This window comes from Labeo rohita, chromosome 17 (genome assembly GCF_022985175.1).
Source record: "Labeo rohita strain BAU-BD-2019 chromosome 17, IGBB_LRoh.1.0, whole genome shotgun sequence".
Classification (NCBI taxonomy): domain Eukaryota; kingdom Metazoa; phylum Chordata; class Actinopteri; order Cypriniformes; family Cyprinidae; genus Labeo; species Labeo rohita.
This window is the reverse complement of record NC_066885.1, coordinates 17,996,318-18,014,096: the sequence shown is the minus strand read 5'-3', so window position 1 is coordinate 18,014,096 and position 17,779 is coordinate 17,996,318. Positions and strand designations below refer to the sequence as shown.

General features: G+C 40.3%; 1 protein-coding gene across 5 annotated transcripts in view; it reads right to left on the bottom strand.

Moving 5' to 3' along the window:
• Positions 1–17,779, bottom strand: part of qkia (QKI, KH domain containing, RNA binding a) — a 73,633-nt gene that overhangs the window by 24,431 nt on the left and 31,423 nt on the right. For all 5 annotated transcript variants that reach the window (XM_051134200.1, XM_051134203.1, XM_051134202.1 and 2 more), the window contains exons 3-4: positions 9,715–9,831; positions 3,403–3,546 (exon numbers count right to left, since the gene is read on the bottom strand). In XM_051134200.1, the coding sequence (XP_050990157.1) occupies positions 3,403–3,546; positions 9,715–9,831 (261 nt within the window). The remainder of the gene's footprint in view (positions 1–3,402; positions 3,547–9,714; positions 9,832–17,779) is intronic.

The following is a 17,779-nucleotide window of genomic DNA, read 5'->3' as shown; positions in this document are numbered from 1 at the left end:
ACAAAGACGGTGTCCCTCCAGCGATGTGGTACACAGAGGACAAGGGTGTGTGAGAGAGTAACTGTTCGACCAGTATCTGGTATCCCTTTTCCACCAAAATAATGCTGGTGCTTATGCCAGGACAGTTTTACACTTCGATGTGCAAGTACGAAAAACCCCCAAAGAAATTCTTTATTCCATCACAAAGCTGCTTTTGATGTAATAATTATAATTATTTAAATATGAAAAGAATGCTAGAAATAAATTTACACACATAATATTTACAAAATAAAGCACAAATATTACAATTCTGACCAATAACCAATAAATTGCATATTAATTATTTAAAACAAACAAACAAAAACAACATAAAACACACTTAAAGCCGCAAAGAGCTCACCGCCACCCGATGGCTTTAGGAAAATAGTGAATGGTGAGTAAATATGCATTTAAGTGGTAAATATAAGTGGAATATGTCAAAGCCATTTGTATGTGCTAAACTTCCTGTTGCCATCTTATGGCGCTAACTGAATATTGGAATGTAGATGTCTTCAATCCAAGACTTTGATCAAACATTTGAAGTTTGGTGCAGACTGAACATGGTATGTTTGAGTTAGTGCAAAGCATGATGTATCCTGTTGCTAACAGGTGGCGCTATGATTATAACCGAATACTGGCCTTTAGATGTCTTCAGGCCAGGACACTTACCAAACATGTTAAGTCTAATGCAGATTGGACATTGCATGTTTAAGGTAGTGTAAAACAAGTCTTTTCTGGTTACCAGTAGGTGGCTCTATGATAATAACAGAATACTGGCCTTTAGATTTATTCGGGCCAGGACTCTTATCGAACAGGTGAAGTTTGGGGCAGATCGGACATTGTCATTGACTACAACTGAATATGGGCATGGGCATGTGTCAGACATTGTATGGCTGAGTTATAACAACTTCCTTTTACATAGTGAAACATCAAAGTTTGTCAGGCCGCCACGGACACGCCCTTCAATGAAAACTCAAAATCTTCACAATTTGACGTCACAAAGGACTTTAGATTACACTGACCAATGTTTAGATCTCTAGGAGTTCGTTTAAGCGACAAAACGTTTTTTTGTACTGGTGTGTTACATGTGTCTACCAAATTTTGTACATGTATGTGAAACATAACTCGAGGGGCACTTTGATGCAATTTTATAGGTGTCACTATCGAGCCACTTCTGAAACCCTAATGAATAACAAAATTAAATAACGACAATAAAATAAAAAAAACCTCGAACTTATCAGAAAGGCTGTGTGTGATGCCATGGGTAAGAAGGAAAAAGGCAAGTGAGACTGGAGTGGAAGAACTGTGGGAAGCGATCCGCATGTAAAAGTGCGGCTCGATTCTTATCTTTTTCCTTCCATTACGTTCCTGCCTTAATCCTCTCACTCGCTACTACCTTCATTACAGCCCACCTTCAACTCAAATCTCTCTCTCGATGTCTCTCCCTTCCTCTGTCTCTCAATGGGAGTTGAAAAGTTCACAGGGCCTTTGAGCCGAATCTCTCAATCACCCCCTTCTAACCCTGGCCTCTGAGGCTGTGTGTGCGCGCCGTTCATGCACTCTCTCCGAGTCTGACGATCATTCAAATGCTGTGTGTGGAACTGATTCCTTGAGCAAGGCTGAAAATTTCAATTTGGTCTCTGCGAGCGGGAACCGTTCGGCTGTGGCAACTCTTCAGGGCCCGAGCCAGGATTACAGATTCATGCGGTAATGTGCTAGCTGCCTCTCAAGGTAGGTAAAAATCAATATCGCAGATGTTTATAAAACAGAGAGCCTCTCGCAGAGAGCTCCGAGACGCTACCGCCCCCCTTTTCTCTGCCCTAACCAATCAAATCCCTTCCGCGATGACAAAATGAAGAGAGCCGAGGGGAAACAGACTGTGACCTCGTCTGTTTTATGATGTATTTAATAAGACAATTTCATGCCTCTAAATGAGCCAAAGATATCCTTCATTAAGACTGCACGGGCTGAGATGGACGGTTTGTCGTTTAATCCAGTTTAGCTTGGCATGATAAAGGGCATTAGAGTCAATCTGCCACACACAAACCAGCTAGAAAACCATGTTTAAGAGGAGCTTTATCTGTACAGCAAAACTTAAATGGATATATCAGCCAAAATTAGCCCCTATGCCATGATCACACAGACGTTCCTACGGCAAAACAGTCCTCTTATATTAACACAAAATGATTCATAATTGTCTAAAAGCATCATAGAGATTTGGAACTGCAATGAGGTTGTGTAATAATGAGAGTTCTCAGTTTTGGGTACCTGTCCTTTTAAGTAAATTAAAAGATTAGATATAAATATGTACAGTATGTTAAATCTACGCTACAAAACCAACCGGTTTTGGGAAAGATTTCAGTTTTGTAAAAAAGACAAGAGTGATGAAACACATGAGTAGAGCAAACACAGGCCTCCTGAGAGCCTGAGCATGGTTGGTTTGTGTGTGTGTGTGTTTATGGCAAAGGAGGACATACACGGTGAGGATGACTTCGCTCTCAGGGGTGCGTAAGGTCGAAGCGAAAATTTGGAGAGAGCATGTAGCCATTTACTCATCTCCCACCCACACACACTGTACAGCATGACTCACACACACTCAGCCGGCCGTGTATGTTTGTTTTCTTTATCTAGTGTGTGTGTGAAGGGTTTAAGGCCTCCCCGCTCAAATGGAACAAAAGAGATATGAGCATAAAAGAGGGAAAAAAATCCCCAAACAAGAGGCGAAATGTGGGGTTTCTGGCCTAGAGAGAGATGGAAAAAAACCCTGCACAAAGAAACAGGAGAAAGCGAGTGCCTGAGAGCAGTCAGAGAACGCCAAGGACTCCGTGTCCTGCTCTGAAATGAAGCGAGAGGCACATGGCTGGGCGGAACGGCTGCTTCTGGCCAGGTTTCAGCGGGTCGAAGCCTTTCCACCATGTCGCCTGATAGGGAACAGGCTCTTGCAGCTGTCCAGCCATTCTGTTCACTGCAGGCAAAACAGCCTGGAGCCAGAGACCCTGACTTAAGCGCCCCCACCCCCTGCGGCAACCGACGGAGGAGCGCAGAATAGAAAGGTGGAATGGGGCGGAAATATGTGGGAAGCAGGTTGCAGAGCGCCATTTGTTCTCTGCTGGGAGCTTGAGATAAAAATATCAAATTTAGCAGAAGACAGAAGCCAGGGGTCAGGGGTGGGATTAAAATCCGGCCCATATGCACAAAGGCGTCACACCTAGAACAGGAAGCAGCGTAAAGCATTTTGCTAAATCCAACACTGCTGCCTTACATCAAAGCACAAGCCTCGGGCAGGACTGCGGAGAAGATCTCAGAGGTCAAAACATTTGTAACAAATCACTTTCCACTAGCACAAGTGCAATCAGTAAGTATAAACGCGTGTTTGCAACTTACTGCAGGCACCAGTAGCTTCTTGACCTCTTCGACAGCTCTTCTCATCTTGATCTCGGCACGTGTCTGCGTGTCCTCCACTGTGATCAGCACGTGCAGGTCTTCATTTAGGTGCTCCCAGTTTGGCTTCCCTCTGTTCTGCTCCTCCTGAGAAATGGAGACAACAAAAGAGAAACAGAGAGAGAAAGTGTTAGTAGTGGTGACAGGATTTTTTTTTTTTCACAGGACATCAAACTTTGAGTCAGTGTGAGAGAGTGTGACATTTTCTTGCCATAGATGACAGCCGGCACACTGATGCAGCCTCACAGTGAGTTAAAGACGGCTGTTCTTCAGACAGCAGCTACTACCCCAAAGCACACTGGGAAATCAGAGTAGAATATCTACCACCACATTTCCAATTAGTCAGTTAGCTGACAGAGAAAAATTACTGGCTAGTAGGCTTAGGTATGGTCATATGCGTTTTAGTGCACACTAAACAATGGATTTCCAGGAGCAAAAATAAAATATTAAAACCTCTACACACCAGCCAATTGCAGAGTTTATTTGTTCAGTATAAGTTCAATGAAGTCAAACGCCTTCATCCAAGTGGAGGCCAAAAAAATCTTAAGCATTGAAGCTCTTTGAGCACAATTCTCCCAGCGATCATTTAAAATGGCCTGCAGTTAGTGTGCATGACCGTTTGATTGGCTTGGGTTAACAGCGGCCTCAAAAGAAAGCCATTATGCTACAGTAGAGCCATACGAACAGTCGGAGGTGCTAAACTGAATAAAGAAAAAGCTTCACACTCTTGAGGGTGGGTCTTTTTCATATCCAACAATTACCCACCACCCAAGCTTTCAACACCTCTCAAGAGCCTGACAGTTCATCTTGCACGGAGTAGAAGCGGTACTACAAACCTGATGGATGAAAGGTAAAAAAGAAAAGAAACGAATATTCACCTGCCACCCATTGTGCTAAAAAATACATTACAAAAGGCTTAATACTCAGAGACTGAAGACGTGTGGAAAATCAAAAACCTATATGAGAAACATAAAACTCACTTTCACCATTTTTGAATCTGCTCAAAAAGATATGCCCTCTATAGAAGATTTTTAAGGAAAACTGGGTAATATGGGAAGCTGTTGTGCACATTTCTTTCTATATCACAAGCAAAATAGCAAATACACATCACCACTATCCACCCTTCAAGCTCTGAATTGGGATTATTATGCTTTAAGCATTATCCAATCCAATCCCACATCTTTTATGCCTCAAACCATCAGTAAAACAAAGACTGGACGCCAAGGTAAGTAGTTTAAAGACCACTTGACCGGCCCTAACCGCCTCTTGTTCACATTGATTACAAGTATAATGTCTGCATCTGTCCCTCCCCCCATGTTTCCCATGATGCTTTCAGATCATTGCTCAGTCAGACACCTCAATTAGCATGCCTGCTTCACAAACGAGCACAGAGTGGTGGATCTCAGCGGGGAGGAGAAGGGTCCACCTGACATGCTTACTAATACACCGAATGAGACCCAGTCGAGTGCCTATGACACCGCTTTCCACGGCACTGCCATGGATACTGTTACTATGGCGATGATCACACGTACACAAGCGCACAATACGTCAATGGGTCCGTTAGGGCTGTTTCAATATAATTTTCACATCACTGTTATTGTAGCCGAAGGAATTCACAATAATATCGTTATATCCATAGAAATTAGAAAAAATATGATGAAATCAGTCAAAATCATCTGTTTTAAGTCTCTAAGGTGCAACACTGCACTGTTACTAGAGCTGTCACTACAATTATTTTGGCAATAGAGTAATTGGTCGATTATTCTGAAGATTAATCGAATAATTGTAATTTTTTAAAATAGAAAAGTAGACAAACAATAGCCTTTAAAATGACTTCAAATACATATATAATAGCAATGAGGTAATAATTAGTTTAAATAAAGTATCTAAAGCAAGTAATCATATGGTTTTCTTGAACAAAACTGTTAAAATACATAATGTATTATAAATAATAGAGCTAACGTACATTACACATTATAACAAATGCCTGCAGAGAGTGCCAACGGCCTGACGATTGTTTTTACACTTTACTCTTTATTTTTAAATCTCAATGAACAGTTAGTATATTTAAAAAGGTAATGATGTATTCTCCTGTGTTTGCGTAGGTTTATAAATGATTTACCTTATAAACCTGATGAAATGGCACATTGCGTTCCCAGATGATAAACCAAACCCAAAAAAATATGCAGAGCTGGAGTTTGAGATGCTCCACAACATGTAAATAATAACCGTTTGTGTGGAGCAGCATTTACTGTGAACGGAGCCGTTCTGAGAAATACATACTTAACCTAAACGTAAATATTAAACCTGCACTGCATATACGTAATTGAACTGTAGCATTTGTGAATTCACAATAGCATTACGCTGATTTTTAAATGGGCTTAATACATCATGCAGCTTTAGAAAAGGGTCAGATAATTTGCTTCATAATGGATTCTCATTCGTGTAATGCATCACTTTTGGTATTTTGCTGGTTACTCAACACGGGCAAAATGCAATCAAGAATTTTTTTAAACTGAGTACTCGAATTGAGGAATCATGACAGCCCTACTTCCTACTATGCTGGACTATCGCTAACACACTTCAAATTCAGCTTCCTCCCACCAACCAATCAGATGCTCTCTGAATGTAAACCAATGAATTCCACTGTCCACCTACATTTCTCTCTGAATGATTCCTTTTAGGTGATGACAATGGTTTCCTTTATGAATGGAAACACAGGAACAGACACCCGGATTTAGATCTGCCCAATGCACCAATTAGCTTTACCCATTAAAAATAGACATCCTAAATAATGATCCTGACCAATTATGGCTTGCAACTGTACAAAGTAATCTTAAAAGCTAAAGCTACTGCACTATTTTCAAGGTGAACACATGCAGTGCCATCCATGTATGGAGAGAGACCTTCAGCTCAGAGTAGGGCAAAGGCATGGACCGTAAACACACCCACCCGCCCCTGCCCATCAAAGAGCAAGGTCATTCTATGTCCTCTGAGAGTGGGTGAGGGGCGGGCAGGAAGAGCACCCCGAAAGCCTCTGAAGAGGGCAAAGATTCTGTTTACCGACATATGAAACCAGCGGCGAGGCGACACACATGTGATGGGAGACACATGTGATGACGGACCCATAAAAGTACAAGAAAGAATCCGAAATCAGCCCGTCAGCAAATGCGAGCGGGTTTGTGGACCTATGGCATGTGCATATGAACCGAACAGTCTTGACTGCATGCGCACCAAAGCAACAGAGCATAATAAACCATGAAAAGTTTTCACCTTGCAGAGGCACTGCTTTGATTCCACTGGCAGACGTCCTGGCTGGAAATAATCCCACCACCCTATAAATACTGTTCATATCAACCAGAGCAGACTGAACTCAAGCTACAGTCTTGAACAGCTGTCCCAGGGGGAGTAGTTTACAAGCACCTGTTTAACAGGAGTGGAAAATTGACCGGGGAAGAAAAAACAAAACAAAACAAAAAAAAACTCAAACTGCCAACATGGGCAGGAGAGTGGTTTGAGGAGGCTCTTTTGAATGAACATGAAGATTCATATTCTTCGCACATGCTCTTTCCAAAACAACTAAAGTTTATTTTTATGTCACAATATGGAAGAAAAGCTCTGTCGCCTCTGTTACACAGTGACTTTAAGAACTTGTTTCCTGTTATAAAGGTGTGCTGTGATACAGGTATAAAAGAGAAAAGAAAGCAAACTCAATTTAACCAAGAACAAAGAGTAGAAAATAAAAAGAGAGGAGGGACAGAGGGGAGAAAAAAAAGCTTCAGAGAGCCTACTGTGTGGCTCTGGAGAGGTTCTGTGATGCTCCGGTGAGGGTGGCCGTCTGTTACATTTGATCTGTGCTGTGGTTTCTGAGAGCCCTCAATTTGAACAGCGTTTGATCAGAGGACGAGGCTACACAGTGGGACAGGTTATTATCCCGAGTTTGTCTGTCCTGTCCTCTCCCATTACATCGGCCTGAGCTCGGCTTCAGTACGCACACACAACAAGCGTGAGGACGTAGTCTCTTGAGGCTGTGTGAACTGGTGTATAAGCAGCTCTTGAGAGGGTAAATGGGGTTAAACCACCTTTGGGGGGCTGTTAAATAAAATGTCTGTCTGATTTAAGGCTAACGAAGCATTTTCTCCCGAGACTTCAGGTGATCCATGCCTTTACCCTTCAGAGTAAACATTAAACACCCCACTAACAAACAACTTTAAGCAGCCTGTCGCATCCTCACAAATGACCTATAAGCAAACAGCCTGTGATGAGAAAGACTCCCACTCCGCTTCTTCTCTGAATGGAAGTCACTCCTTTTTCTTTCCTCTATTTTTCTGTGTCTCCATCACTCTCTCAGTCCCCAGAGGCAGCAGCGAACTGAATTATTGAGAGCACAAAAATGGCTAATGGACGCTAAATAAACAACCCTCTCAACCCCAGTCTCTTTAGACGGGTCTAACTATATGCACAACTGTCAGTTTTGGTGTGTATCTCACCCTCTCTAGACTAGGTCATTGCAGGCGGTGTGAGTACTACCACTCTCTAAGTTTCAAGTCTACAACCTACGGTTTGTTCTGCATGATCAGCTTTACATGGAGATTGCTGATCCTTGGCCATTCTAACAACTACTATAGGGTTTCAGAGCTACGTGCTTGAACCTCTAATGAAACACATGGATGGATGAATCATTCACAATAAGATCAATAACACGCATTTAAAAATGTGGCAAATTTTCATTTCATAATCACTTTAAAATTAGTATGAACTGCTGCACAATGTTGGATTGTGGACAGTCAGTGGAACATAATGTGCTCCCTAATGTAGTAACAGTCAGTTATGTCAGCTTTTGGCTTCACTGACAATCAGTGGAAACACAAGAGACTTGCAGGTACCCCAGCCAAGAATAAGCAACATTTCAGTGGAAAGGGAGTATGACAGAATCAGTCAGGAGACTATTCTGAGAAACTCTGTTAGGAAGCAGAAAAGCTTATTCTCTGTGCTGGGGAGTATTCTAGCAAGCTTTAGATTAGTCATTCAGACAAGAGTGTGTGTTTTGCATTCAGCAGAGCAATAGAAGAAATAACCACTACAGAAATGCTATATAAAGAAGAGAGACAAGAGAGAACTTCTTTCTAGGATTAATCAATTTCTGCATCAAGCCCTTGGGTTCACACATATGGCTTCTCCAGAGGGAAGCACAGCTGGGGCCCAGGTGTGTGTGTGTGTGTGTGTGTGTGTGTGTGTGTGTGTGTGTGTGTGTGTGTATATATATGTGTGTGGTAATGCTAATGCACAGTGATGGGGATTTCCTGATAAAACTGCTCCACTGGGACGCTGACAGAGATACGAAGAGAAAGACAAAGACTACACAGAAACAAATAACGCTGATTCCCAGCACAAAGGTCTCTGTGGGTTGTTCAACACTTCAGAATTAAATCAGCACAGCTGCTTTCTACAGAATCAGCCATTTCTTCTGATTTTTCAGCGTGTAGTGCTGAGCAGCTACACGTAGAAATGTCATTTCGCCCGACCCTCCAGAAAGTCTCTGCTTGAGCTGACGGGGCAGTACTGTTATGTCTCCGTGCTACATAACTCCCACCTGAAGCCATAATTTCCCATCATTCAGGGTTTAGCTTTTCCTCTGCTGATCACACAGTGGGTCTCTTCTGAGACTTTAAAGAAAGATCTAGGTCCTACTTTCTAGTATGTCTACCATGTGCTTTTGTTCTCTGACACCCACACCACCACAGCCAGGCCTTAAATAGAACTGGGCCTCAGCCGGAGCCCTGTGAGCTAACCGTGAACGTGCAGAAGATGGGAAAAGAAAGACACTGGAGAGAACAAATGAGTGAACTGGCTCATTAGGGACAAACCAGATCCAAATGGCAAACGTCAGCAGAACACTATCTGTGAAGGAGGAAGAGGGGTTGAGAAAGCTCCAAATTGTGACTAAGTGGCCACATTTGTCCATGCTGGTTCGACATGTCCTGCTGGCGCAACAATTTTGTCACAAGTTGTGATGGTGGCCCACTTTTTTGCCATTTTTTAAAGAAATTCAAATCTAAAATGGCACAACCAAACTGAACAGCATGAACTAATCAGCTTCCCATATGGACAGTGCAGATCAGGACAATATGCGGCATGGACGAAATTGACCAGTGATGGTCCTGCTGTGGGAACCAGTTTGAAACATGGCTCAAGTTTCAGTTAATGAACATCTTTATCCCATTTTAAAATCAAATGTTTCTATGCGGGTCTCACCTTCTTTCTGTCTCTCATTGAGCTCCTCCCTCTCACCATGATCTTGCAGCCAGTCTCTGCCTCCAGTTGCTTTGCAGTGAGTCCACGAGGGCCAAGAATTCTCCCTACGAAATTATACTGGAAAACACAAGAAAAAGAGAGAGGGAGATTAGAAAGCATTCAGAAACTCAGGGCATCTTGTATAGAAAACTGAATGTTGTGCATACATTAACAATGCAGCTAGTCACACAGAAGTGGGTCACACTTAAATTTAAATAAATAGTGCATCCATACATAAAATTTCACCAGTCGTTCCACCACTATATCACTTTAATTGGAACAAAAGAAATCAAGCAGTTTAACTGCAACTGGTCCATACAATGAAAGTAAATTGTGACTGAGACAGTAGTTCGGCATAACATCTTTTGTGAAGAGAAGTGAGGTGAACTATTCAGTTAAGCTGCATTTGCAGTGGATATTTTGGCTCTGCAGCAGTACACACACACAGAGTAGAACAGTCTATGCTGTGACCAAAAAAATAAATAAATGTAAGAACACAGAAAGCTCACTGGAGAGAATCTGTACATAGTGGAATGATGTTGGAAAGAAAGAAAAATTCAAAGAGACAATAGTTCAATTAGTTGCACTATAAAATCCTCAAAATCCTCTGCCTGACATTGTGAGCATGGTGTGTAATTGTGTATTTCAAGCAATAAACATACACAAAAAAACCCCCCAAAAAACTTCTCTCTCCCACACTAATAATTCAATTTGCTCAAGTGTAGCTTCTGACAAGCCAACGTCAAGACACTTTTTCAAATTAAATTTGAAAAAATGAATCAACAGCTGACGTAAACACCTCAGCTGACCAGGCGGCTAATCACTCTTCCTCCTCTGGCAGCCGTTTATGAGCTACGGCTACAACGAGTCAGGAAGCTGTATAGAAAACCGAGAGCTCAAAAACATTGTCAAGCTCATGTTTGCCAAACAGAATGCTAAGCAGCGCTGCAAAGCCTCTTTTTTGCTTTTCCTCCTTCCTGCTCTTCATTTTTTATGTCCTTCATAATTCTTTCTTTCTGTTATCGTGCTCCGAGGCATGGAAAGGGGAAAATCCGGCTGTATGTAATGTAAATAAGAAATGAAACAACGGGTGGGGGGAAATTAAAGAAGGGGAGGGGTCTTATCGTGGCCCTTGTCCCTGACGCTGTGCTCCGGGGCTTTGTCTGAGAGCACGCTTTATTTACCTCCGTAATCCTCCTAGCTTTACAGCTCCTCTCCGACAGCACTGCTCCAAATAAAAATAATAAAATCAAATCCACTCTTTTTCACTCTCTATCAGTTCAGTTCTGACTCAGGGTAAAGACAGAGGGAGTCAGTCGTCGTGTAAGTGCTTAATCCTGTCCTGTACGAATACAGGCCACATACACACTGCAGTTTAATACGGTTGTCGCTCCTCTTAATCCAGTTCAGTTTGGTTATTTATAAGAGTTAAAACCACATTACATCACTCAGAAAACGTTTGGGTACTGACTGCCATATATCTCTGCAATGTATGTTCAGAAGCAAAATAACTTTCACACATTTAAAATGTGATTTAAAAAAAAAAAAAAGATTTTTCTTTTCATGCCAAAAATCATAGGATATTAAGTAAAGATCATGTTCTATTAAGATATTATGTAAATTTTCTTCCATAAATATCTCAAATTAATTTTAGATTAGTACAAGTTCATACAAAATATTTTAAAATAAAATTGCAGGACTTTTCAAGCACCACTTTTTTTGATTTTCAAGGACTTCAATCAGATATCTCACTTATCAAACAATTGTTTTCACTTTATCAAATCAAATGTGTCAAAACTGACCCCAAACTTACAATAGTGCATCTGCGTTATAGCAGGCCTTACATACTTGTTTTTGGGGCTTTAACAGACATTGTTTTAGAGGGACAAACAAGAATTCACCTAATAACAAGCATTTTTAAATGGCTATTGTTAATAGTCACAAAAACAATTTACAACTGACATCTTTACCAACTAGCCCCCTCAAAATAAACTCAAAATGAACACTTCATTCTTAAAGTAGCACATGGGATTAAATGGGTTTAAATAAACAACCAAAACTTCGGACTTCGTTTCCAGTTGCTACTAATAGCTTGGTTATCTAACAACTAACAGCTTAAACGGTTGCCATGTTTCTTGTTAAAAGCCTTATGTTACGGTGTCAATCATCAGGAGTGACTCCTGCATTCTTTACAGGATTCAAAAGCCAAAATTAATAGGAGTCGTCACTTCCAAGACTTTGCAGTGGGCAATAAGACCATCAGAAAGGAACTCAATAGACTGACTCACGATTAGTCAAACCCAAGGAGCAGGCAGCATGACCTGCCTGGATAAATAGGAAACAATGCTGTTTCTCTCTAACGGCTTATTGTTTCAACACAGATGACGCAGCATAATCCGACAGCTCTGACTGTGTAGGTGGATCAGAACCGTTGGAGTTCTACACACATTCCAAAAAGCTCTCATGAGACGCTGAGCAGGATACACGTGTAAAACGGTGTACTAAAGCAGCGGCGCCGCACGCCACATCATGTGTCATCATCACCGTAAGACAGCCAGAAGTGACAACGCCTCAGGTGAACATGTGCGCTGACTGTCCCTCTCGTCACCGTCACGCACACTGTAAACAAATCAGACGGTGATAAAACAGGAGCAAAAGTACATATGCAACAACATGCCATGTCAGGATGATCAGTTATCATCAGAACTTCCATCACTCCCTCTCTTCGCACCTGCACGATCTTGCTCTCCATGCAGATGAGAGCGGATTCTCCTCTGCGCGTATGTGTGTGTTGATGTTGATTGGACATGGCAGAGAGCAGCGGCCTGATGCAGTGGGGGAAATTGCTCACTTTGAATACTGGAACCAGACAGTAATTACAGCCTGGAGGAGACACCACCATTTTACTTCCTGTAGAGGGAGGAAGGGAGGCACGAGGGGAATGATACAGGAGAGCGAGAGAGAGGTACTAACGTTTTTAGACGACAGCATGAGAGAATGTTTTGACTGTTTGGTGGCACTTGTGTTTGAGAGAGAGTCTGAGAGGGGTAGAGGATCAACCGCAAAAAGCCTGGAAAATTCCACCCTACCACCACACAAACTGCTGCCGCTAAAAACAGAGCTCTGGGTGTGTGTGAAGCGCACATCAGCTCATTTAGTGATTTCACCAACAAGGAAAATCTAATAAAATCCAGACACGCCAGACAGACAGAAAACAACAACTTGACTGCAGCAGTTATTTATACAGATTAAATGAAATGTAACTCACAGCATCTTATTCACACATACATGATCACTCATTTCAGACAATTTTTATTTCAGACAGATGAGGGGAAGAAATTGGCTAGAATGGCACTACAACCCACAAAAAATATGCACAGGGAGTTTGTGTGTCACATCGTAAATTGAGATGCTTACAGTGTAGACAGCTTTGTTGAGCATAATGGGAGCGACGCACTTTTGTTGTGTCATTCTACGTAGACTACTGGTATTTGAAATTTTTTTTAGGGTTCTATGAAAGTGCAGACGGAATCAAGGAATCAGTCATAAAAATGGAATTTACTACATAATGCAGAATTTGTTCATCCAAAATCTACCAAATTCCAAATGGTCAGTACATTTAAAATGTGATATGGAGTAGTGTCTGTGAATATTAAGCCGCAAAAATACTATTCAAATATGAATTCCGCAGGTTCTGCACACATACTAAAGCGTATGCGTGGCCACTGCTGTCTCAATGTATGACTTACAGAAATTAATACTTTTATTTAGCAAAGATGCTTTAAATTGTCAAAAGTGATAATAAAAACATTTATAATATTACAAAGGATTACTATTTCAAAATGCTTTTCTTCTGAACTTTCGTATACAGAATCAGAATATTAGAATGATTTCTGAAGGATCATGTGACTGGAGTAATGGTGCTAAAAATTCAGCTTTGAAACCACAGGAATAAATTACATTTTAAAATATACTTTCAAACAGAAAACAGTTATTTTAATAGTAAAACTATTTAAAACTTTTTTTGTGCTGTACTTTGGATCAAATAAATGCAGGCTTGGTGAACATTAAAAATTTTACTGTCTAAAAACTTTCGACTTTAGTGTACAAATGTAAATTATAATACCCACCATTATATCTATTACTACTACTACTAGTATAATTACATAATTTTGTCTGATCAGTGTCTTTTAGCATAATAGACAATAATAATAAATATTATCAGGCTAAAAGACACAAATTAGTTTATTATAATTTATTGTTATTGTAGTTATTATTAAAGTTTAGCTACTTTAATGTCTTATAATAAAAGTAATTTAAAAAAATGTATTACGCTACACAACAAAAATTATCCAAAATAACAATAATCTAATATTTATAAATTAAAATACATACATTTACATATTAAATAAATTTAGAATAATTATTTATAAAACCCACATCATATCATAGAGTTATTCGGAATCATGTTTGATTTGATGAACAGGGGTCCTAATAGAGGGTAAAGAGAGAATCAATGTCCTTCAGTTGTTATTTTGTTACGTCACCGTGAACCTTGGTAACATGCCCGCATAACTGAAAAATCTATATGCTGAGCACGGGAGTGTGTGTGCGAGGGTGTCAGTGTTAAGCTGTAGGGATGTATAACAGAACAGCCTAAATGTGAGAGCAAGCGGAGAGTTGAGCAGTTCAGGGACGCAGCCGAGGGACCTGACAGAGACAAACGAGCAGCAACGCTAACGCAACATTATACCTCCTACCCACCCGCTCCCTCCTCTATCCTTCTACTTCGCTCTCCTCCATCACAATCACTCCACCCTGCTCGTAAGGTCATGACCCCTTATTCCTGAACGTTTAACACATACTGGTAACGGCATCACCGAGAACACACGTGTCCTTCAGAAAAGTGCTGAGATAAGATGACGAGGATGAAAAAGGGATTATAAAAAAAAATCTGTCACTTCTCATCTGGGATGGAAAAAGAGTAGAGTGAAGGAGAGTTGAAACTCCAACTGTAACTTGAAGGTCAAAGTTTAAAAGCTCAAGTGCTAAAGATCACAGAGAATAGAACGCTTGCACCTGTGATCAGTTTGCCTAGTTTAACCACAGGCTCTGCATGTCTGGGGTCTGTGCTTCTAAATAAGGACGTGTCTTTTGATAGGGTGCATTCAGGTCCTCTCTTAGCTTCTCCATGGCCAATGAAAATGCAGGCAGTCAGCATTCACACCAATCAGACTGCACTCGTCAGCATTTATTCAAATCAACCTGTAGGTGTTGACAGATAACAAATCAACACACAAGGTCAAAAGGTCAAACAGGAAATAAGCTTATGTGTATAGTTCCATGCTGACAACTCAAACATTGCATCTTTAAAAGTTCCAAAAAGCCCAACATTTCTACTATAAAAGTACTGAACAGAAGCCGATTCTCTCCACACACACAAACCGAAGTGCTACAGAAACATTAAAAACAGCATGAAATAGAAATTCACCCTATTTTCAAAACGTTGTAGATCAGATCCTAGTGTGAACAACTCATTCATGCAGGTTTTACTAAAAAAATACTTTTGGTATCAATGTCAGACTTTTCCTACTTTATCACCACATAAACCTGCCCCTCACAGTCGACTGAAAGCTCACAGCCAATCAACAACTTGGAATGAACCAAGTCCTCAGAAAAATCTGTCGCTATTTCTATTACATATTGCAAGGGTTTTTTTAGTTTATTGGGCTGGGTAACCAATACAGATTTACTTCTGATTAGATTAGATTAGATTCACATTCAAAATGGATTATTTGAATTTCAATTCAGTTCTGTGTTTTGGGAATATTTCTGTTTTAAATGTCCATTTAACTAACATACACTACCAGTCAAAAGTTTTTGGACAATAAGATTTTTAATGTTTTTTAAAGAAGTCTCTTCTGCTCACCAAAACTGCATTTATTTGATCCAAAATACAGCAAAAGCAGTACTTTTGTAAAATATTTTTACTATTTAAAGTAACCGCTATAAATTTTCAATTTTCAGCATCATTACTCCAGTCTTCAGTGTCACATGATTCTTAAGAAATTATTCTAATATGCTGATTTGCTGTTCAAGAAGCTTATTATTATCAATATTTAAACCAGTTGAGGAACTTTTTTTTTTTTTCTTCAAGATTTTTTGATGAATAGAAAGTCGCACTACACAATATACCATTTAAAAGCTTGGAGTCAGTATAAATTTCTTTTGTTTGTTTTTGAGCAGCAAATCAGAATATTAGAATAATTTCTGAAGGATGTGACGAGTAATGATGCTAAAAATGCAGCTTTGAAATCACAGGAATAAATTACATTTTAAAATATATTCAAAAAGAAAACAGTTATTTGAAACAGCTGTACTTTGGATCAAATTAATACAGGCTTGGTGAAGAAAAGACTTACCGCTAGTGTGTACGAATAGAAATGGTCTCTCTGAAAACTGTTAATTACACAGGGATCTTCTAACTTGGTACACTGTAAAAATATTAATATAAAACTTGAACAACAGGGACCAAACAATGCACCTAAGTGAATTTAGCAGAACTCGAAAATCAGCTCTATTGGTTTACATTCTGTTATCAGTTGAGGGCAGATGGAGAAAAAAAAGTGAGGAAAGTACAGTACTGCATTAAACGCTGTACTAGTCGAGCTTCCATTCAGTTCTGGTCAACGCAAAGAAAAGAGGAGAGGGCTCATGTGGAGAGAGAAGGAATAGTGCTGAAAACAGCTAATCCAGCGAGTTGGAAAAGAAAATCGGAGGTAATGCATCCAACTGCGGCCTCCCAGTGGAGTGATACAAGACACGCTCTTCACATACACACACACCGAAATAACAATCTGCTCGCCACAGTGTAAGCACATCTGTCACCGGAGTTGTGAAGAAAAGCGTCAGAAAACAGTCTTCTCTCTCACCACATCACTTCTGTATTCTGCTCTGTCCTCTATTTTTCAGTTGGTTCTGTAAACAGGTGTCAGCACATAGCATCACCTCTGCCTCACCTCCCTCTTCCTCTGCAGCTTTACACATCCTCTCTATTCAGCACTTCATTTCTTACCTTAGTCATCCCTGTACACCTTCTCGCTCTCTCTCTGCCCCATATTTGCATTTTGTCTCGCTCTCTGCATCACATTTAGTCCAATCCTCCAGAGGGAAGGAGGGAAACATTACACTCCATGATCATTCTGCTGCTGTCTCTGCAGTGTCTGCTTGCTTTTCTGTATTATTTCTTCATAAAAAACGAAATCTCAAAAGTTTCAGCATATCATTCAATTAATCTATACACCATATATCTAGAGAGAAACAGAGATAGAGAAACAGAGTGCGGGAAAGCGAGGGAGAGAGGCAGAAGCAGAGATAACCTATCGGATGCCCTTGCTAATTACTAATTAACCTGCGTTAAGCAAGCATGTGGTGTGGCAGAGCTGAGGAAACAGTTTCATCTCAATGGGCAGCTGAGTTGGGTAGGAAACAGAATCAGGTTTTTGTTTAGAACTGTTTTTTTTTTTATTATTATTATTATTTTATAAAACATCAAAACGAATATGACTATTAACGGTTCTTGCTTGTCTCAATTCTTCTATTGACGCAAATGGAACAGTCTATTTAACACTCTGAAAGGTTTACCTGTGTTGCTACTAAATCTACAGTGCTGAGGTAAAATAAAATTGTTTTAGCCAAGCAGTGAACTTGCAGACTGAATTGAATGTGATAAGAGATGACTTGGGTGCCACATCATAATATAAGGACAATAAATAGGCAACATATCTTTCTACTGAGCTGTCCTTGCTGGCTGCCCACAACAAACAAATTACTTATGAGCCAGTTGTTTTTCAGGAATTGTTTACAAACTCATAAGTTAAGGCTGGAATACACTACACGACAGAAGTATCAACAGGGTCATATAAGGGTCAATTTTTCCAAACTGTGATTTATACATCATCTGAAAGCTGACTAAAGCTTTCCATTGATATATGGTGCTATGATATAACAATATTTGGCTGAGATA